This window comes from Tachypleus tridentatus, chromosome 10 (assembly GCF_004210375.1).
Source record: "Tachypleus tridentatus isolate NWPU-2018 chromosome 10, ASM421037v1, whole genome shotgun sequence".
Taxonomy (NCBI): Eukaryota; Metazoa; Arthropoda; class Merostomata; order Xiphosura; family Limulidae; genus Tachypleus; species Tachypleus tridentatus.
In genome coordinates, this window is record NC_134834.1 from 47,653,325 (window position 1) to 47,676,755 (window position 23,431).

Below are 23,431 nucleotides of genomic sequence, written 5' to 3' on the forward strand. Positions count from 1 at the left end.
TTCAGTGAAATAATCCTACGAAACATCAATGAACATCAGGGAGTCAAAGTAGGCGGATGCAATATCAACAACTTGCGCTACGCTGATGACACAGTCCTCATTGCGGACTCCGAACGAAATCTACAGACTCTCCTCACAACAACAGTAGACGAGAGTGAAGAAAAAGGCTTCACTTAAACGCAAAGAAAACAGAGTGCATGGTTTTCTCAAAACGATCAATTACACCCACATGTAGCATAACCGGCAAGGACGTGAGAATAAAACAAGTCGAAAGCTTCAAATATCTTGGATATACTATAACATCAAATGCAAAGAGTGACACAGAAATAAAGAAAAGAATTGCAATGTCTAAGGATACTTTCAATAAAATGAAGTCCATATTCACAAACAGGAACATAACAAATGTCACTAAAATTAACACCTTGAAATCATATGTATGGTCTGTTCTCTTATATGGCTATGAGAGCTGGACACTGAACAAAGATACAGAGAAGAGATTAAAAGCTGCTGAAATGTGGTTCCTTAGAAGGATGCTAAAAATATCATGGACTGAAAGAAAAACAAATGTGGAAGTCATGGAACTGGCAGGATACAAAAGGTCCCTCATGAAAACTATAAGAAAGAGACAAATGGAATTTCTAGGACACATCTGCAGGAAGAATGGGATAGAGAAACAGATGCTATGTGGAAAAATAGAAGGGAGGAAAAGCAGAGGGTGTCAAAGAACTAAATATATCGACAGCCTCAATAACTATGTCACCAAGAACTTAATGAGCAACATCAAGTTGATAAGGAGGATTGACAACAGAGAAGTCTGGCATGCCATGGTCGTCGATGTCTGCCGCAGATTTGACACATGAGGAAGAAGAAGAAATGGATGAGGCAATTAATTATGAAATTGAAAACAACAGAGTTTTTAAAAAAAATACTAGTGACAATGATAGCTCCTTAAAACTTTTATACTCACAAAAGGTGGAAATTCAGGACTTAATGTTCATTCTAGTTTGTATAAAATATGTTTTATAAAATTATCCTAGTTTAAACTAATAGTTCAATAAAAGAAAGTGATTTATTAAAGACTTAGAAAAAAGTGGAAGACATTCTCGTTCAAAGAAGTAGTGAAGAAAACCTTTAGCATGACTTGAAAAGTTTTAGAATACCTAAATGGTAAAATTTGGAGAGAATAAGTAAAACAAAATATTCAAGAATGTATAAAGTAATATCCATATATATTTACTAAAAATGAAAACGATTAATGTTTATGTAATGATAAGCTAATAATATCCCTCCAGTGACACAGTATGCGAACTTATACTGCTATAAACCGGGTTTCGATTCCCGTGGTGGGCAGAGCACACATAGCCCTTTATGAAGGTTTGCGCATAATAACAAACAAAGAAGCTAATAATATTTAATTAATGATAAAAAATCAGAACTATAAAGAAATTAAAAAGAAGGTAGAGTATTTTTAGTAAAAAGATATCAAAAGATATTCAAAATCTCTAGAAAATATTTTATATGTGGGAAAATAAGATGATTGAACCATTGAGTTCTATTATGGACATAATTCTGAAACCGTTTACATCTAAAGTACAAAATTATATAACAAATGATAGTGATTTTATTAACAATTCACCAAAGAACATTTAGAATGCTCTATTATCATGACTTACTCCGTATTCAAGTATTAAATGGAAAATGATATAGAAGCTTTTGAATATTATTTAGATAAATACTTACATTTATTATATCCATTTGATAAAGAAGTAATAATTAGCCGTTTAAATCTTATTTTAAATAATTATTACTTTGTTTATAAATGTAATATCTCTGGAACGTTAATGGGAAAAATGTGGCTTGAATTGATACTACTTTAGTGACGAGAAATTTTGAAATTGAGATGTTCAATAGTGTGTTAAATTATTTAAAGCTAAACTAGAAAATACTTTTAGACAATTCTTTTTTATTATGGACTATATCCTTGGATTTTGAGGTATTTTTTACATGTGAATCAAATTTAACCTAACATAAGACTTACTTCTGAAATGATTAATTGAGAATGGTCCTTTCTGAGAGGGGAGGATATATGAAATATAGAATAAATGGAAAAATTAAGACGGATCTCAACTACAAATTTACCTCAAGTATTTATATTTATTTAATGATTATTCTCTATATACTAAATCAAATATATTCCACTTTCTTTAGCTCAAAGAATCTCTTTTAGTGTTCCATCCGGAAGTTCAACAACAAAAACTAGTACAATTAAGATTTCAACAGAATATATAATACATAGAAGTTTTATATTAGCTTAAAAGTAAAAAAACAATAAATTAACAATAAATATATAGATTATATAGAAATAGAACAAATTATTTCTTTGATTGTCCTAGAGTTGAAATTATTATTAATGATATATAAAAATAATAGGTACTGAAGCCCTCCACTGCAAAGTGGTTTCATCTTGTATGCACGAGATAATAACAGAGTGAAGTGACAAAGCATCTCTTTGACGTTACTTGAGGACAGTATGCGACACACCCGTATGTGAAGATGTCATGTGGGTATTACAATTTCTAGTCTAAACTAAAGATTGTTCAGTTATGAAAGCAAAACAAAGCTGTTATTTATGTAGTTTATGATTTATACATACATATTCATTAATATATCACAAGATACTATCTCATATGTATGACTTATTATCTCATCTCGTAAATATGAGATGAAACCTTTAATTATTTTTCTCATTTTGCGGTTCAGGACTTCTGTAACTAAGAATTAATTTAAGACACAGTTTTAAAGGTTACATCTAAAAATAAGCAAATCATATTATCTTGAAGAAAACACATATACTATCTTAAATCAAAGAAATAAAACAAAGAAATAAGATAAAGGTATTTTCCCGTAATAAATGAAATCTATTTCTTGTTTATACTTAGCCACAATGTTACACAATAGGTCTTCCGCTGGGACAGCGGTAAGTTTAAGGATTTACAACCCTATAATCAGGGGTTCGATTCTCTTCGGTGGACACAGCAGATAGCCTCATATGATTTTGCAATAAGAAAAACACACGCGTGCGCACGCTACACAATGTGTTATCTGTGCTCTGCCAGCTAGAGGTAGCGAAAGCTGATTTCTGGAGCTGTGAGTCTGCAGAAATACCTCTGTGCTATTGTCAAATTTTTATATTTTTAGTAAAGGTTAAATTACATACGGTAAATATAATGCAGACCCTGCTGACTAGAAGATATAAAAAAAAACTATTGCTTTATTTGTAATTTATATAATGTTATTTGTGTATTACCTTATATACGATGTAAGGAAATATAGATTGGAGAAACAGAAAACCTACATTTGAGAATATATTTGCATAAATCTCTTATCCAAAATGCACATAATTGTTCATTATTAAGCACATTAGTTAATATACTGTGGAAATATCGTCCATTACATTGTTAACCTTGTGAAAAAACATTATTTTATGAAATTTATTTATTAATAATTTCAAATCCTTGTTAAAAAGTTTGCCACATAGAGGTTGGTTTCTTGATGACGAGAAACCTACTTGAAATTAAAATGTATCTCAGAACGGCTGGTATAGGTATTAACACTTTTATTGATAAGGAGAGAACAACGTTTCGACCTTCCTTGGTCATCTTCAGGTTAAGAAAGAGAGAGTTTGAATGTGACCGTTGACTGACACATATCTTAGGGACGAGTGTATAAGCGAGTACCGGATTGTAGAGGGCACTGCAAGTGGATGTTAAGTTGTTAATTAGTGTAGGTATAAAGGTGTTTTTCTACATTGATTTTAGTTGCTGTATAAGTAAGGCTTATTTGATTTTGCGTTTGTTTATATTTGTTTCCTTACTTAATATCTGGGTGTCTTCTATGGTTATGTTGTGTTTATTTGATTTGCAGTGTTCAAAAAGGTGTGAAGGTGTGTTTTTTTTTGTTATTTGAATCCAGTTTATATTTTTCTGCTTGTTTCTCCAATATAGAGGTCGTGGCAGTTGTTGCATTGTATTTTATAAATTATGTTGGTGTTTGTTTATCAGAGTGTTTTTCATAGTATGGAGTTTCGAGTTTCACCGTGTGGGTATTTGGGTATCGATGTTAAATACCCAGGAGGGTTAGGTACATCAGACCTCTTCCTCCCTCATAGTATGGACTTTAATTTTATACCTAGTGTTTGAATTTCGCGCAAAGCTACACGAGGGCTATCTGCGCCAGCCGTCCTTGATTCAGCAGTGTAAGTTTGTTTGTTTTTGAATTTCGCACAAAACTACTCGAGGGCTATATGTGCTAGCCGTCCCTAATTTAGCAGTGTAAGACTAGAGGGAAGGCAGCTAGTCATCACCACCCACCGCCAACTCTTGGGCTACTCTTTTACCAACGAATAGTGGGATTGACCGTCACATTATAACTCTCCCACGGCTGAAAGGGCGAGCATGTTTGGCGCTACGGGGAGGCGAACCCGCGACCCTCAGATTACGAGTCGCACGCCTAAACACGCTTGGCCACGCCGGGCCGCCAGCAGTGTAAGACTAGAGGGAAGGCAACTAGTCATCACCACCCGCTGCCAACCCTTGGGCTACTCTTTAACCAGCGAATAGTAGGATTGATTGTGACATTATAACGCTCCCACTGTTGAAATTAAGGACGGCTAGCGCAGATAGCCCTAGTGTAGCTTTGCGCGTAATTAAAAAACAAGCTAACACATGATGTCCATCAAGACAACTCATCAAACCAGAATAAAACTGCTGCCTTTATAGCAACTGCCATTTATTACAAAACATTCATTGATATAGTTCATAAAAAATAAGGGGAAACAAGTAAAACTGTGTGGATGTCAATACCAAAAAGTATAGAAACAAAGAAGGGATAATTATATAAAAACTTTACAAAAATCCCAACATAAGTAGCTTTTGAGTCAAAGTTACATGTGCATGAAAATAAGCCATTATAAGACTATTAAATTATTCAGTTTAAATACTTTTATTGAAACCCTAAATCATGAAAATGAAAGAAATTTAACATTTTGTTGTAGATAAATGTTTGTGTTTTTAACTTTTGATTACTTATGTAGGAATTTTTGTATGGCTATGTTTATTCATCTCTGCTTTGTTTCTATACTTTTGACATTGCCATTCGTGTACAATTTTTTTTTTTTCAAAGAAAATGTTTTAACCTGTTTATAATAATTTGTTTAGCGGTATGTGTGTTTTCATATTGCAAAGCCACATAGGGCTATCTGCTGAGTCCACTGGTTTACTGGTAAGGGTTGATGTTAGAATTGTTGTCTTCTAGTCAACTGAAAAAATACATGTACTCTATTTCAATATATAATATGTGTGCTTAATTTACGTAAGGTAACATAAGGGTATTTACCTCAATTTCTTATTTAATGAGATATCCTATTTATATTAATTCTATTAATTTTACTTTTTTTATCTTAAGCCATTCATTTTTACAAATAATGTTACCACTAAATCTGTTTACCTCTTTGTGATCTATCAAATCAAACAAAAATGTAAAATATTATCATAGAAAAAGAATGCGGTCTTTTGAAATAAATCACATACCATTCAAGACAATGACGTCAAAACTCCAGCAACTCAGTTACATGACGTCAAGTCAGCGCCAAACGACTGTAACCTTGAGATGTCGAGCAATAAAATTTAACATAATATCGGACACGCGACCGAGAGTGATTATTGTACTACACACGCTACAAAGGAAAGCCACGAGTGTTAGCTAATAAAAGAATTCATATGACTCAAAATATAGAAATATATGTCACGATATGAAGCTTGCCTTTTTCTATGTTTTATACCATAGAAAGCTTTGAGAAATATGCACTGCGCCAAAGTAGAACACATTTATTTACATTTTCACCTATTTCAATAGTATATGATTAGACAGAAGAAAAAATGAATAAAAGAAATGATTTATGTGCTAGATTTAAATAGCTAAGTTATTAAATTTATTTATTTCGTATTTGAGGACTTTTGAGTTTACAAAGCGCTGAATTTGCCTTGGATAAAATTCATTACAGAAAGTTTGTGTGAGTTTAAGGAGTAGTACCCGGTAGGTTAGAAGTATGTTTGCGTACTTGCTATGATCCATGGTTCGATTTACTGCCTCGAACAGAACACAAATAATTCTTTGTGTAGCTTTGCACTGTAACAAGATATAGAAAATAAATTCGATTTAGTGCATATGGAAGAAAAATGTAATTATGATAACAACGATAATGTTATTAATTCAGTAGAGTTTAATTGTTACAACATTTTACTTTTCCAATTGCTAAGATTACCCGAGTGTAAAAATTCTCACTTAATACAAAATACCCGAGCATCCGATCCCACAACTAGATGGGGATAAGGTCGAATTAGAAAAAAAAGAAAAAAGAAAGTGCTATGACTATTCTTGTAATGGCTTATAACTCTAACGTTCAATTAATAATCTTTCCAGTTATACTGTATTACTTAATTTAAATTAAATATAATATATTTGATTAATTAGCACTACCAAAATGTCTTTATCAATATTTTTTATTTGAAGACATCCTAGCCGTAATTAAAACTTTTACTTGCTTCTTTTCATGTTATTGTTAAATAGTGAAAAGGTGCAACTCCAACTAATTCACTTTTATTTTTCTAGGCAAGGTAATTGTTTACTGAAGTATCGTTTAGCATCTCTGCTGAACGTATTGTTACTGTCACAACTGACAACTTCGTGATCGTTAATAGGCCTAAGGATGAGAAGCAGCAACAGTCCAACATTGTTAAACTGAAGCACAACCTATTGATCGGTAGTTTGTGTGAGATTATATCTCAGCAAGACTGATAATAGTTTGTTTTTTTTACAAATCTTTCTTTACTGCCCTTCTACTATTGTTCCATTCCCAGCCGATCCTATGAGCTCTGGTATTGATTGAAAGGCCAAGTCGTCTCTGACGTGCGGAACACAAGATGTGCGGTCGAAATGCTACTATGTATTTTTTACTGGGTCTCTCTACAACTTCAGGAGTTGCAGTTGTGACCATTATACCAACGTTGGAGCTTGCAGAGTTTATTAACTGGACATGCAAGCTCTGAGCAAACTTCATGTTGTGAGAGACAAAGTAGGTAATACTTCGTTCTTTTCCCTAGTTTATATTGAAATTCTCAACTGAATTGTTATGAAAAAAAAAATCTTGTACAGCAACAAAAACAAACAAACTATCTGATGTTACCAGGGGTCGCTGCCAGTAACCAACGTAAGCTCGAAAAAAGAATGACATCTGTATCATACAGATAAACATGGAGCCCAAACTTCTGGTCACCACCAAATGATGGGAGAAGTAAAACGTATCTATAAATAAAATTTATTTTCAGAAATTTATGACGCTGAAAAAAATTATTTTCAGATATTTTGTTATGACACGTCATACAAACTACCGACCGAAAGACCTCAAGCCGGCATAAGACATAATAAATGAAGCATAGTATACGTAATCAGAACTCGAATATTGTTATAGTTTTCTTATTACGTAGAAGTTTAAACGCATTCCATTACACTAAGGGAGTTTCACAATTACTAGAACATATCTCAATAGAATATTATTAAGAGCTAAAATCCACTTAATTGTCTAAATTCTTGACGCTGTTATTGTATAAATATTCTAATTAGTTTACAATATCACTTTCAACGTCTATTAACTATATAAATTCTTAAACTATGCAAATTCTTAAAACTACTATCCTCTATATATCTGAAAATTATTATTGTGTATATATTATCCTTTATATATCTTAAAACTTTTATTGTGTATATATTATCCTCTATATATCTTAAAACTTTATTGTGTATATATTATCCTCTCTATAGCTTAAAACTATTATTGTGTATATATTATCCTCTATATATCTTAAAACTATTATTGTGTATATATTCTAATTAGTCTATAATATTGTTTTCAGCAACGGTTAATTATACAATTTTTTAAAACTAATAATTTATTAGTAAAGTTATATCTTTATAGCTCAATACGAAATTTGCTTAGCGATATAAAGTTTTAAGACATGTTGTTAAATACAAAACTCAATAGCTTTCTGCGATCCAATGTTTACCGTTGTAACCTCTCAAGCTTACCGCTTTACCACCAAAAGCCTATATTTTTTCAAACTGACTAAATCGTTTTCACAGAATGCATCACGTAGTAACAGGTTACACTTTGTATTTTCAATTAGCCAATGTAGACTTTTGTGTTATGACCTACATATCCGATTTGAAACAAAATATTTGAAATTATAACATCTTAGATAAGATTTTCAACACTTTCTTACAATAAAGATAATTTTAACAGTACATTTTTGTCTTTAACAATGTTTTACAGTAACGGCCTCTATTAAAAAAAACAAGCTTTTTTTATTGGGTTGAGGAATAATTCGTGAGCGTTTTTTCAAGTTAAAAAAATATATTCATAAATGAAACGCTTTCGCAAAATATTTCATGTCATTTGGTAGATAAATTTTTGCTCTAATAGATGGTGTGTTTGATTTTCATATGTCTTTAAGTTTTGCTTTCATTTTCAGCTCATTAAATGGAATGTCAAGTGGACAAAATCGAGCATTTTCGACACCATCTGCTTTTCGCATTTAATTTCTTGCAATTTCGTTTAAAACAATGCATACTATATACCTAGGTATTACATGAAATAAAGTATCATAATAAATGTTTTGGGTGTAATGTGTTCATGCATTGAAGTATTGTATAGTCTTACATGTAATGCTTGAATGAAATTATTTAAAAACGCTCACGAATTATTCCTCAACCTAATAGAACAGTGTCTTACCATAATAGCCTCTGATTAATATGTGGGTATCAACTTAGTTCAAAGTAGATGAACTCTATGTTAATCGTCAACTTCAAAATCACTGAGAAAAAAAACTGCGTCTTAGTTATTATTGATACACACATAATTTCATAGCCTAAAATGGCTTTTTATATAAATGAAAGCCAAAAAAATAGCCTAATATTAATTGGTAAATATGAAAGTTTGTTAATAACTCACATAATCATTCTGTTGTTTAAGACTTATGAATAAAAAATTTCAACACACAATTTGAGAAAGGTCATTGCATTCTTACACGGCCTGGCATGGCCTAGCGCGTAAGGCGTGCGACTCGTAATCCGAGGGTCGCGGGTTCGCGCCCGCGTCGCGCTAAACATGCTCGCCCTCCCAGCCGTGGGGGGTGTATAATGTGACGGTCAATCCCACTATTCGTTGGTAAAAGAGTAGCCCAAGAGTTGGCGGTGGGTGGTGATGTCTAGCTGCCTTCCCTCTAGTCTTACACTGCTAAATTAGGGACGGCTAGCACAGATAGCCCTCGAGTAGCTTTGTGCGAAATTCCCAAACAAACAAACAAACAAACAAACAAAGCATTCTTACACTCCCTGGTGGACAATCTGTAGACTGCGTAGTATGCTCATCTTATTGGAACATTACCAAATCAGAACAACATCCGATTAGAAATGAAATTGTGGTATTTAGGTTCGAATCCGGTTAAACGACATTTATTCTATCTGGTATGGTAAAATTACAAGAAAATAACCATTAGTGATTATAGTTGTGTAGAATGTATTATACATAGAACGGGCTGAGTTTTGAAAACATTTCCTTTGTATAGCGATATCGTTGCAATTACAAAGCATTGAAGAAGTTTATTTTCTTGTGAATGCAATGCAGATGAATGTTATCATACGTGATCTAACTGTTCGTTCTAACATCCGGGTGTGTCATCTGTTTTGCTTTCTTAAAACGAAGAACAATCAATAACATGCTGACGTATGTCGGTCAGAAATGAATGCTCTACCAGCTTTTACTGTTGTTTTACCATTAGGTGACATACTATACATTATTAAAACGTATTCAGAGAAACCAGAACCAGCATCGAAAAGTTAATTAATATTGTTCCAAAATACTAAAATATCGTTCAACGCTTAAACAACCACAATATAAAATTCTTGGATTCTACCTACCTTTAAAACGAACACAGTATTTTCCATCTTTTTCCAGCTCCGTTTCTACCAAAGTCTGACTCTGAAAGAATATGTTTAGAAAAGAAATTATTAATTACACTTACGTTTCAACCACTCTTCAAAAACGTGAAAGTATATAAAAGAAATAAATATTTTAAAAACCGTGCCAGAGTAAAAGCATATAATAAAATAATTTTATCATAAATATACAAAATAAGCATAAACCATATTATATGGATACATATTAGTGCTAATTACACTCTACATTGGCAATGCCGTAAGTTTCGTGTTGCTTTTAGAACTACTTCTTCCATCGTAGGTATGTGCTCAGTAGGTATGCACTGTTGCCTGACACCACAAGTTATATTGTAACAAACTTTATCACCAGACAATGGGGCGAATTTCATATTAATTCCAGTTTTATCAGCCATTTTTCTCATATAAGCAGCTATTTATTTAGATATGAGGATGAGAACGTATAATTGTTTATAGAGTATAAGTCTTCATAATCTTCAGATTATTTTTGTAACCATATCGCTAAATGCGCTGCTATTCTTCAGTCTTTTGGTTTTAAGTTACTTAATCTCGCTATACAAATACCCTTTCTTTAACAATTGGTTTTAGCCTATGTAACTATAGTCTTCCCTGGACGTTTGCACTTTCGATTGCTCAGGGATCGGCAGTGAACCAAATAATTATTCTATAAGTATCCTACTTGTCACAATTCACCTGCTTCACTGTCTAGAAACCACTTTTTTAAAGGGCCCGAAATGGCCAGGTGGTTAGGGCGTTTGACTTGTAATCTGAAAGGTACTCGGGTTCGAATTCCCCTCACACCAAACATTCTCGCTTTTTCAGCTGAAGGGTGTTATAATGTGACATTCAATTCTACTATTCATTGGTAGAGTAGTCCAAGAGTTGGCGGTGGGTGGTGATGACTAGTTGCCTTCCCTCTAGTCTTACACTGATAAATTAGGGACGGCTCTCGTGGAGTTGGTAAAAATTCGATACAAACAAATCATATTTATAAGTTCGATTAACCCTTTCTGTATTTAAACGAAAAACAACAATAAATTCTTAACCAGTTTTCAGTACGTATAAAAACACAACTCTGAATCTTTGTTAGAAATTAACTTAATTTGTTTTTTAATAATTATTTTTATGAAATAGAACAGAACTAACACATTTAAAAATAAAACGCATTTTGGTAACCGTAACCTTAAGTTACTTTCTCTTTCTTTCTCCGACTGTATTGTCTTGTAATTTCAATTCAATCCTGTAAATAATTTTTTTTAATACTGATATGTGATTAAATTAAACATACTGACTGAAAATAGACATAAGGTATCAAAACGTTGATTATAGTAGCTTATTTATTATTTACCATTCTTTTAAAAGCACTCATAGTTACGAACGTGTGAAAACAATTGCGGTTATTTACCGCAGCCGTTTTCACTTTTCTTCTACATCAGGCTCTTCTCAGTTTCCAAATATAGAGATAAACGTATCTTCAACTCGTTCGTTCCTTGTCATTATATTTACTTTATAGCTACTCTTTCACCTCCAACTGGCTATTTAATCCTAAGATCAGCATTCTTAGCATAAAGGAATGTTCTGATTGATTTCGATGGTAGAATTTAGTTTCCTTTACATAGAACATTGAATTCATATTGATACGTTGTGTTAGATCTCTGTAAATAAAGAACAATTAACTTAAGGGTTCAAAATAGATTTAATACCACTAATATTTTGGCTTTTGTGATTGACACTGTGATTTTGCCCAGTTTACCTGAAACTTATAGTGCATAAAATATTTATCTTTAAAATTTTGTTAAATAAGTCATTCACAATTAAGAGAAAAGAAAAATACTAATACAAATAAATCTGTTTAAGATTTCTTAAATAGTCTTTTCAGGTTCTTTAACTTAAAGAATTTGACACATAAATTTGTGTATTAAGTGTCTTGAATTTTTAAGTTTAAGTTTCTTTCTAATGGGCTAAGCATGTTCCAGTGGCTCAGGTACCCAGACTGTAAATCTGAGAGTTCACGTTTTTTCTCTCGATGCTACAAAAACTCTCTAAGAGTGGTGACTCTTGTGTGTCATCGGTACGTGGTCCAGCATGGCCAGGTGATTAAGACCCTCAACTCGTAATCGGAGAGTCGCGGTTTGAATCCCCTCACAACAAACATGCTCGCTCTTTCAGCCGTGGGAGCGTTATAATCTGACGGTCAATCCCAATATTCGTTGGTAAAAGAGTAGCCCAGGAGTTGGCAGCGGGTGATGATGACTAGTTGCCTTCCCTCTAGTCTTATACTGCTAAATTAGAGACGGCTAGTGCAGATATTCAAAACAAACAAACATCGGAATGTTTACACGCTTAAAAGGCTAAATTCTAAAGTAGAATTCCTGGTGCTGTACAGGGTGCATATAGCATATTGTAGCTTTGCATAAAAATAAACAAACATTTTCTCTCTCTAGTCTGTTAGTCCAAAATTGTGCAAGATCATGCGTAGAAAGCTTTTGTGTTGTTGTTTTCTTTACGCAAAAATGTTGAGACAACGAACTGCATATTAAAATTTTTCGAAAACAAATTTAGAGTGGTTTTGAAACTAATTTTACTCTATCTTGATTACAATTTAATTCAGATAAATGTTTATAATTTTTATCAGTGGTTTATGTAAAATTAAATTATCGTTTTGTTGTTTCAGTTAAACCCGAAATAAAAATTTTACAAAGTAAAACAACTAAAATAAACATTTTAACTTGTTAAAAACATAATAATAATTTTACGTTAAGCAACATATATATTGAGATATCTATAAGATAAAAGAGTGAGCACGTTTACTTCTGGCCAGGTTGTTAAGATCCTCGACCCATAATCCGAGGGTCGCGCGGTCGAATCCCTGTCACACCCAACATGTTTGCTCTTTCAGCCGTGAGGGCGTTATAATGTGTCAGTCAATCCCACTAAAAAAATTGGTAAAAGAGTAGTCCAAGAGTGAGTGGTGATGACGAGCTGCCTTCCCTCTTCTCTTACACTGTTAAATTAGGGACGGCTAACGCAGATAGCTTTCGTGTAGCTTTGCGCGAAAATTCAAACAAATCATTATTTACTTCTTGTTAAATAAATACAATATACAATATAAACACACAGTTATTCTAAAGCATAAAGTATAAAAATATCTCCAAATAAGTTTTAATTAACCACTGTAACTCGTAACCTTTTCGTGACAGTTTTAGTAGGAAAATACTTTTACTAAAATGGGAAGTATTGTTAGATACAAAGGATTTTCCTCCACCAATGACATAAATCTTTTGATGTCAGCAACATAGCCTTATGAATAAAGCATTGGGGTTAAAGCTATGTGTGAGAAATTCTGCATTCTTGAAAAATGGTTGCTTTTACGATAATCTTCAAGACCAAATGTAGAGAATGTAGCGTTTAACTTTTTTTTGGATTATATAAACTTAAGTCTTCAAACTATCGTGTTCGTTGTTCTAGGCATTGTATTTGTGATTTCCTTTTGTTTTCTTTACTTTTCCTTTGCACTTACGACTTTCTGTTCAACATATTTTTCACAAAATATAAGTTACATTTCTACATTTTTGTTGAATTAATTTCCATAATAACGACTTTCTTTTTTCTTTTTCCATATTAATTACTATTTTTTTGTTTGCTTCTTAGATTACTCTCTACAGGACGATCAATCGTTGGTCAAAGAGTAGCCCAAGAGCTGACGGTGGGTGGTAATTAGTGAAGAGTGTAACTTGCGCGAAATTGAGAAACAGATAGTTTCTTCAATTAGTTTTACCATTATAGTTTATGAGTTTGCAAACAGAAAAGTCTTTATCTTTTGTTTTCTTGGATTAATTGTATAGTTAAATCTCATTTCTGTATAACAATGAAATTTCTTCTTTTTTTCTTAAACTTTTCTATCTTTATAATTTTTATTATTTTATTTGCAGTTTTAATTCTTTTTTTTTTCATTGGAACCATTTCTTATAATTCTTCTGTTTTCTATTTTATAACAAGTAGTTTTTCGCTGTCGGGACTCTGTTTTATTATCTATAAGCAACTTATTTTCGTTCTTATGCCTGTTAATCATTATTTTTAAATCTAAAGTAACTAATTATTTTCGATTAAATAAAATATTTTTGGTTAATTCTTTTTCCGGTAGGAGCTCTTTTGTGTCTTTTGGAAAAGAAAATCTAGAAATCTTCAATGTCGTGAAAAAGGTATCTCAACCAATTCATAGTATTTTTTTGAAAGTATGAATGTGTAACTATATAAGTATATGGTAATATAATGAAAACACATCATGCTATGGAACAGAAGAGAAGGATCTGAAGAAAGTAGTCATATATGTTTTCTAGTTTTTTAAAACTTTATAATTCCAAAGGTATGTCAGATATGTTGGAAAATACGTATTATATATTTCATAAATTTTTGAAGTAATGCAAGTAGTTAAATAGACAAGTTAAAAAGAATGTGTTAGAAGTAAATGCTCAGTTAATTGTAAAACAGATCATGTTTAGGTATTCAAAGCAGTTTTGTTTTGTGTTTTGTTTTTCTACACCTTATTACAAAACCAAACAATGCGAGCTGTTAATAACTAAACAAGTTAATGCGGACTTTATGAACTGCACGTAGTAGAACCTTTAAGGCCATGCAAAACACTAAGAAGACAGTCCTTCAATGTTCAATGTGCACAATTTAGAAGACTACATGTAGCAGAATCCATAAGGCCATACAAAACATTAACATAAACAATCCATCAAACAAGAACTTATGTTTTAGTAATAAATTTAAGTTAATGTTTAAAAGTGAGATTTTAATCTCAGCAACCTCATGGGATTTATTATCCCTTCCTTGTTGCACTATTCTTCTGTATTTAATCTTTCATTGAAATAAGAACAATATATATTTATATTCTCTGAATGTTTGTGTTTTTAATATATATCTCTTTAATCGTATCACTGTTTGTCCTTTCGAGATACATTCCTTTTATAACTCCTCGTGAAATTTTGTCAAGCTCGTCACTTCATATGCTACCGCGCAGATTGATTAATGTTTGAAGGTACTACCAGAAGTCAGTTTGTTCTTTGAACTAGACTCGTTTCCTAGCCAAAGATTCGATCGGTTTCATCAGACTTTGAAACCAAACAAGAAACAGCCGACTTCAACATTCTTTGTTCTTCCTATCACTAGAGAGTTGTTTTGTTGTTCTTGTTACCTCGTGGTTTTAAATCTGAACAAGTAGATAATTAACTGGAATCATGTGGACCCGATTACATATTCTTTCGGTCTATGTGTTCCCTGTTAGAAGAAATAGCAAGTTCACATTGTATGTTTACCTCTGTTGGGGAAGCTTAGGTTAGCAGGGCAATCTACTAACTTATTGATTTGATACCATTGAAAAACCAGTTAAAGAAACGTAGACGTTCTAATTTAACCCTCTTGTTTCCAGATATTGACAGATTTTCGCAATTTTGAAATTTGTATATGAAAACCGAAATATTATCGTTCATTTTGGTTTTGGTTAAGTAAAGAGATATACAAGAGATTACCTGCAGTGTGCCCACCGCTGTGATCGAACCTCAAATTTCAGTTTTGTAAGTGTTCTTGAAGAATACTGAGCCACCAAGGGCAAAAATAAATATGAGAGGACAATTCACACGATTGTTAATAATTCAAGTTAATATTAAATTATAATTTATTGGGTTATGTTAAACTGTGACAGAGAATGTGTAGAATAATTATTATTTTATTACTTTTATAATACTGGTATAATTGACAAACTTTTCCAGGAATGTTACATCTACTCATCCCAAATGATTTGTAAAATTCTCACTTTTAATATTTACCTGATTCTAAAATCGATGCTTTTATTGGTTTTAAAAAATATTTTTTTTATAATGTGAAACATACACACTAATAATAAATACCGATATCAATACCATGGCCAAATAAGAACTACCATCGGCTATAACAGATCGATGTTGCAGAATACCGACTATCGGAGATTTAAAGGGCTTCAAGAGGGAAATGTTGTGTGGCATGGTATTAAATTATACACCATTCTTTTTAAAAAAAAAAATTATTTGCGCTTCACCTGCTAATGTAATCCGTGCATGTAAGTGGTTTCTTCATATCACTTAAAGGAGTAAAATTACAAGAAAGGTTTCTTACATGAATAACGTAACTATAATAGCGAATGTAGGGATTATTGTGAAACAGAAAACTTTGTTTCGAAAGCTACACAAATGCTATAGACATTAGGCATTCCTAATCTTGAACAGAAAGACTAGATGGAAAGCACCAAGTTAACGGCACCCACCATTAACTATTGGGATGCTCTTCAAGGATAGTGGGATTTACTATGACACGTACAATGCACCAACAACCACAAATTACGAAACAGTAGTAACGTAAAGTGAATCATGGATCTTCGAATTTACGGACAGCGAGCTATTCATTAAACTACACTAGTCCCATCAAACAAGATCAAGTAACATCTTTAATACAAAAAAGTGTGACACGAAAGTAACTATTAATAATTTTATTTATTTAAATTTAAACATGAAACTACATAATGGTCTAACTGTGCTCTGCCTACAACGGGTATTGAAACACAGTTTCTAATGTCGCAGACATACTGCTGTGCCAGGGGGGCGTATCAATAATAATTCTTCAATAAGTATATTTTAAAGGGTAGTATAAGTAAGTGTTATTTGATGAACCACAAAGCGACAATGACTACTTTTCATTTAATTAATTTAAAATAATGCTAATAAATTATTTATTAATGAACTTTAAAAAAAAAATTAGCAAGTATTAATTATGTGTTTTCTTTCCTTTAGCAGGTTATCTGCTGTGTCCACCAAGTGAAATCGTACCCCTAATTTTAGCGTTGTAAATCCGAAGACTTACCGCTGTCCCAGCAGAGAACTATTCGATTTGAAAGCCCAGTACGAGCACCATTTAATTAGTTTGGAAAAAAGTGAAGATATCAGTTATTATTTTCACTTAATTACTTTAAGCGATTGATAAAGTCTATGAATAATATACTAGTCAGATACTTTCAACCCAAAATGTATTGTTCTAACAGTGTCTGTCCTTGGGTAAGATCTTTTGAATTATTTGATAAAAGTAATGAAGAGTTTGTTTCACTTAACGCAAGAAAAGTATATTATTTCTTCAAAAGCAAATTCTACATTTTATTAAAATGGGACTAACAATAACAAAGCGATAGGCCTACCTTTACACATAAATGATACAGTTTACTTACTTGTTAATATTTCTTGCCTTCTGCACTTTAGTGTTTCGTTGAAAGAAAAAAAAATACTTTTCTGAACTCTAACACAACTCTACAAACAATCACGAGTTACTACTTTTAGCGCAAAGCTACTCAATGGGTTATCTGTGCTTTGTTCACAACCGAAAATCGTATCCCAGATTTTTTTTCATTGTTAGTCCGTAAAATTACTGCTTTACCAACTTGGTTCGAAACTTAATATTTCTACTCTAGATTAGCAGGCGTTTTAATATTTTTTAAATTATTTCTTACAATATTAGGAAAATTCTTGTCTCGAAACAATATCTAACAATGATAGCTGCTGAACCAGTATCAAACGATGCATTCCAAAGTTTCGTATCAATGCATCTATTGACTCATGAACTCGTTTCATTTAATAACACATTCTTTGTTTCTAACTAAGCGGCTCGGCATGGCCAAGCGTGTTAAGGCGTGCGACTCGTAATCCGAAGGTCGCGGGTTCGCATCCCAGTTGCGCCAAACATGCTCGCCCTTTCAGCCGTGGGAGCGTTATAATGTGACGGTCAATCACACCATTCGTTAGTAAAAGAGTAGCCTAAGAGTTGGTGGTGGGTGGTGATTTATTTACGACTTTAAGTGGTTCATGTTTCATAGCCAACTGAAGAACTTCCTTTAATGACGTGAATCTAATCTGTTTTAGCCCAATTCGCACATTCTCGTCCATTAAAGGATCTATGACTTGGTTAGTTGCCAACAAAACCACAATTTCATCTAAATTAGATAACTCTGCTAATCTTTACACATTTTCAGAATGTTCGTCTAAGGTCTCATCTCCCCGCTGTGATATGCTCTTAAACTTTGCGTTAGAAACTTCTTTGCGATGTAACACTCCAAATATGTTTGATAAGATGGCTACCAAGACCTGATTGTTAAATGTGCTACGGCTTCTTCGATCTTGGTGGTATAACATTTCTGAACTTCATCGAACTTGTTGTGATAATTCATTTGCTTCCCCATTTCATTCTATTAATGCTTTTCTGTACTACTTCGGTTTTGTTGTTACATTCCCTCTGAATATTATTTGTGGCTTCCTCACTTTTATCTCCAATAAGCTTATTTCTTGTTCATAATTTTACTGGAAATCTCAGGCAGTATTTTTGTAATTACTCTTTCAAATTCTTTTCTATTTTCTTCAGCTTTTTTACCCCTTTTTTACTTGGTTTTATTTCTATTAAGCTTTCAATTTCTCTCGAATCACGGGTTGTCATATAGATAGGCATAGATAAACAAATATGTCTTCACAGCACATGTTTTCCAACAGTTGATAAATAACAAAAAATGCATCGTTATACTATGTTTCATATGTTCTGATGCATATCATAAATAAATACATCTTTATATAATACGTTTTCTATGTTCTCATGAATATCACAAATAAATACAATTTTATATTATACTTAATTTCAACGCTCCAAAATATGAGACACATAAGTTTGTTTTTCTTAGAGTTTTCCTCACTCTTATAGAACAAATAAACATATTTTCCTTTTAAGGTTCGATATATGAGTTAAACAACTATAGTTTAACCTCAAATATTTTATGAATTTATTTTATAAAGTAGACAATTGCATCTACATTTTAACCACCTTAAATATTTCCCGCTCTCTTATAAATGAGATAGAATTCTATTTTCATCTCAGATGTTTTTAACAAAGTGACATTTGAGATAAACGAAAGCATCTTCCCCTTATACGATTCCCAAACTAAAAAAAAAAATAAATAGGAAAAGAAATGCATTTTCACATTACAAGTTTCTAATACATAAGATAAGCAAATATGTCTTCATTTTCAATGTTTCATAGACTGTGATATGCAACATATGGAGGTACATATTAAAGATTTATGTTTTGCAAAACTTAACAACACAACATTAAAAAAGGTCCGGCATGGCCAGGTGGTTAAGACACTTGACTTGGGATCTGAGGGTTGCGGGTTCGAAATCCCGTCACACCAAATATGCTCGGCCTTTCAGCCCTGGGGGCGTTATAATGTGACTGTCAGTCCCACTATTCGTTGGTAAAAGACTAGCCCAAGAGTTGACGGTGGGTGGTGATCACTAACTGCCTTCCTTGTAATCTTACACTACTAAATTAGGGACGGCTAGTGCAAATAACCTTCGTGTATCTTTGCACGAAATTTAAAAACAAACAAACAAACATATCTTCTTCTTACATGTTTTCTACATGTTGGAAGATACCATATTAAATACACGGTTACCATTACTTATTCCCACATTGTGATACATAACATCAAACCATCACCTTTAATGTACACTGTGTGATACAAAAGCATATCTGCATCTAACATGGTTCATCCTCTGAACACGTAATATAAATATACCTCCATCTTAAAGTTTTTCTCTCGCTCTTATATATAAAAAGAACAAACACATATTCAATTTGCTTTTACCACATGCTCTAATACGTAAAATAAACAGATACATCTATGTCTCAGTTGTTTTCCAATATATAATACGTACTGCGTACAAATATATGTGCATGTACTTTCGTAAGTTTTACACTATGAAACATAAAACATCTTTACTTTAAAAGTTTTTCCACTTTTTGAGAAATAAACAGACATATATAAATTTTAAATGTCGCATGCTTTGAAAGGTAAGATAAACAAGTAGATCTTCATCTCACATAATTTCTACGCTCTGAAACATAAAAATAAATACATCTTCACTTTACGTATTCCTATATTCTGAAAGATAAGAAAGCACATCTCAACTTTAAATGCCTCTCTTACTTTGACAGATAAGAGAAACAGACAAAGCATCACCTTACGTTATTCCTACATTCTGAAATGCACAAAAGACAAACACATTTTCACCTACACGTTTTCCAGATAAAGAATAAACAAACGTGGGCTCATTTAACATATTTACATACTGTAAATCTTAAAATAAGTAAATGCATCTTAATCTTACATGTTTCTCAAGCTACGAGAGAGAAAACGAATGAAACAATTTCAGTTTACGACTCTCAAACTGTAAAACATAAGATAATCAAATACTTCTTCATTGTACGTATTTTCGCGTGTTTCTCACACTGTAATATACAAGATATTAGAAATTATTTTCATCTTACATATTTCTTAACATAAACAAATTTGTTTGTGACTTATATGTCTTACGTTTAAACATACAATACACAAATATAACTTCACCTAAATTGTTTTTTTCCAAATACACTCCGAAACTTAAAATAAACAAGTACATTTCCATATTATGTTTCTCTCGTTTTGAAACACAAAATAAGAAATTGCATTTTATTTCATCTTGCGTGTTTTCCACGCTCTGAAATGTCACATAGTACATCTTCACAATACACGTTTCTCATATTCCGAAATACAGGAGGTGGCAAAGTACATTATATTAAAAACATTTAGAAAACGCAAATAAACAACTTACGTGATAACTACGGCTAATAAGTCACAGTGGAACAGAATGTATCAGAACTATATTTTGACATTGTTTGCCCTTTGTAGGGTGTGTTATGTCCCCAAAAAGTTATCATTTGTTTTAAAAAGGTATGCAAAAGTCCTTTCTTAAGCAAAATATACATGCATTCAAATTATAAAGATGTGTTCGGATCAGAGATTTAGAACTTCCAAGATGGCGGTGTATATTCCTTTTTTAATGTCATTGGAAACTAAAGAACTATGGAACAATTTATGGCACCAGAATCATCCAGAAAGAGATCTGTAATTAGTCACACTACATTTGTATTACGCAAAAGTCAACGTTTTGTAACAGGTGCGAACACATACGTTTTGGTAGAGAACACATACAGTGATCAAGAAGAGTTATGAAATAGCAACACAAATCACGTGTACACGTGTTTCTTCCACGACATATTTGTGTTCAACTATCTCTCACTTCAAGTAGTTCGAGAGTGAAACAAGTATTTATGCTATTCCAGTCCAAGAAATACTGATGAAATCACTGGAAAACTGTCGTCATCGTACTCCAGATGGATTATGGCCCGTTGATAGGAGGGTATGCTTTAGGCATGATAGCCTTTTGACAGATCCTTTTGAAATGGAAACTGAGCTTCAAGATAGAACATTGATTGCAATGATGTAGTGAGACTCCAAAGCCGTTTGAATATAACGCCCTCAACCTTTACATAAGATAAAATAAAATATATCTTCACCTCAAAATTTTCCCACATTTTGAAACATGAGATAAAGCACTACATCTTCACTTTACATGTTTCTCACACTGTGAAAAACAAGAGAGAAAATACATTTTTACCTTTCATGCTTTCCGCTCTCTGATACTTAAGATATATACATCTTCGCCTTATATGTTTTCCAAACTCTGAAAGAGAAGATAAATAAATTCATCTTCACCTTAGATGTTTCCTATCCACTGATACATTAGATACATAAACATATCTTCGCCTCACATGTTTCCCACGATTTGATACACAAAATAAATAAGGACATCTTCTCCTTACGAAATTCTCACAACCAGAAAGATACTTCTTCAGATAAGATATATCTTGGTCCTACAAGTTTCATCACCTTTGGCACGTAAGATAATTGTTTTCGCCTTATATATATCCAACAACCTAATATATATATGTAAGATAAATTAACACATCTCACCTTATACGAATGTTGATTCTAAAACACAAGGAGAACTTATTTACCTTCGCGTTACTTGTTTCCTACTCTTCCACATATAAGATAAGATATTCGCATATGTCCTACATGTTTTGCATGTTCTGAATAGTAATAAAGTTTCTTACTTTTCTCAGACGCTTTAATATACCAGTTGTAACAAGTCACACCACATCTTTACAAAACAAAGCGTAAAGTACACACTAAAACTGAAACGAATATGTCTGCGCCTGACTTGCTTCTAACTCTTTCACACTTAAGATAAATCTTTTTGTCTTGAATAATTCTCACATTATGAAACATATTCACGTTATTAGATATTTTCAACATTCTGAAAACTAGCATAAATAAATAAACATATGCTCCCTTTACGTGTTTCCCAAATTCTTTATCACAAGATAAACAATTAAATATTTATCTCATGTGTCTTCTACGCTGTGATATATAATACCTTACTTTTTCTCAACACCTTTGTATACGAAATAAATAAATAAATATTTGTCTAACATGTTTCTTACATTTTGAAACATGCGATAATCAGGTAATGTTCTCCTTTTAGGCATTATGTCACTCAGTGATATCCCACATTAACTTCAGGATCGCAATTCTGTTATTCGTAACAGGCCTTTACTTCACAGAACCAACCAGTTTTTTTTAATAATGTTGTGGTGTATCCTCCTCTCTAAAACTACTAGCTTCCTATATAGAAATGCCATAAAATTTAGGTTAACAGTTTCTTGTCATCATTCCTAGGCAATCGGTATAGCCATATTAAGTATCATTATTTATCCTAATTAAAGAGCATTTAGAGTCACGTGAAATTAGCTTAAGTAATTAGTATAAACAATAATGCTCGATATGGTTATACCGATTGCCTAGGGATGATGAAATGAAACTGTTAATCAAAATTCTATGGCGTTACTATAAAAGAAGCTAATGACAGTGTTTTCCAGCACAAATTTGGCAATGAATAATGACCGTCCACCCATAAGATTCTTTTGAATATTTGAGCAAGAAGTTGCTAATTTAGTTTGCTTCGCCTGACCAATACTTACATATTTGTATGCCCTCTTATCTTATAGTTTTACTGCCACAAATCATCCACCTTTAATCCGAATAACAGAAAGCTAAATATGGTCCACGTTTGCTCTTAGGTGAAGTTGTAGTAAAATATTAGACTGATACCTGATATTACTTTCTGAGTAGGCTTGTGTAAATATTTTCGTCAAATCTGAGTGGTATTTTGTTGAATAATTTTGAATTTGTGTCTTATATTCATACCAAATGCGAATCTTAACTGCAGGTTGAAAAGATTTATTACTGCACTAAATTTGAAAAGAAACCCATAAAAGTTAAATATATTTTTATATGAAATAAAATTCCGTAAGTTTGATATGAAGAAAAATACAGGAAGAAAGTCAATTAAAA

General features: G+C 32.4%; 1 protein-coding gene across 3 annotated transcripts in view; it reads right to left on the bottom strand.

Moving 5' to 3' along the window:
* Positions 1-23,431, bottom strand: part of LOC143229207 (uncharacterized) — a 120,659-nt gene that overhangs the window by 63,381 nt on the left and 33,847 nt on the right. For all 3 annotated transcript variants that reach the window (XR_013015737.1, XM_076461201.1, XM_076461200.1), the window contains exon 2: positions 10,033-10,093. Coding sequence is in view for 2 of the 3 variants with exons in the window: in XM_076461201.1 (XP_076317316.1) it covers positions 10,033-10,093 (61 nt within the window). In the remaining variant the exon portion in view is untranslated. The remainder of the gene's footprint in view (positions 1-10,032; positions 10,094-23,431) is intronic.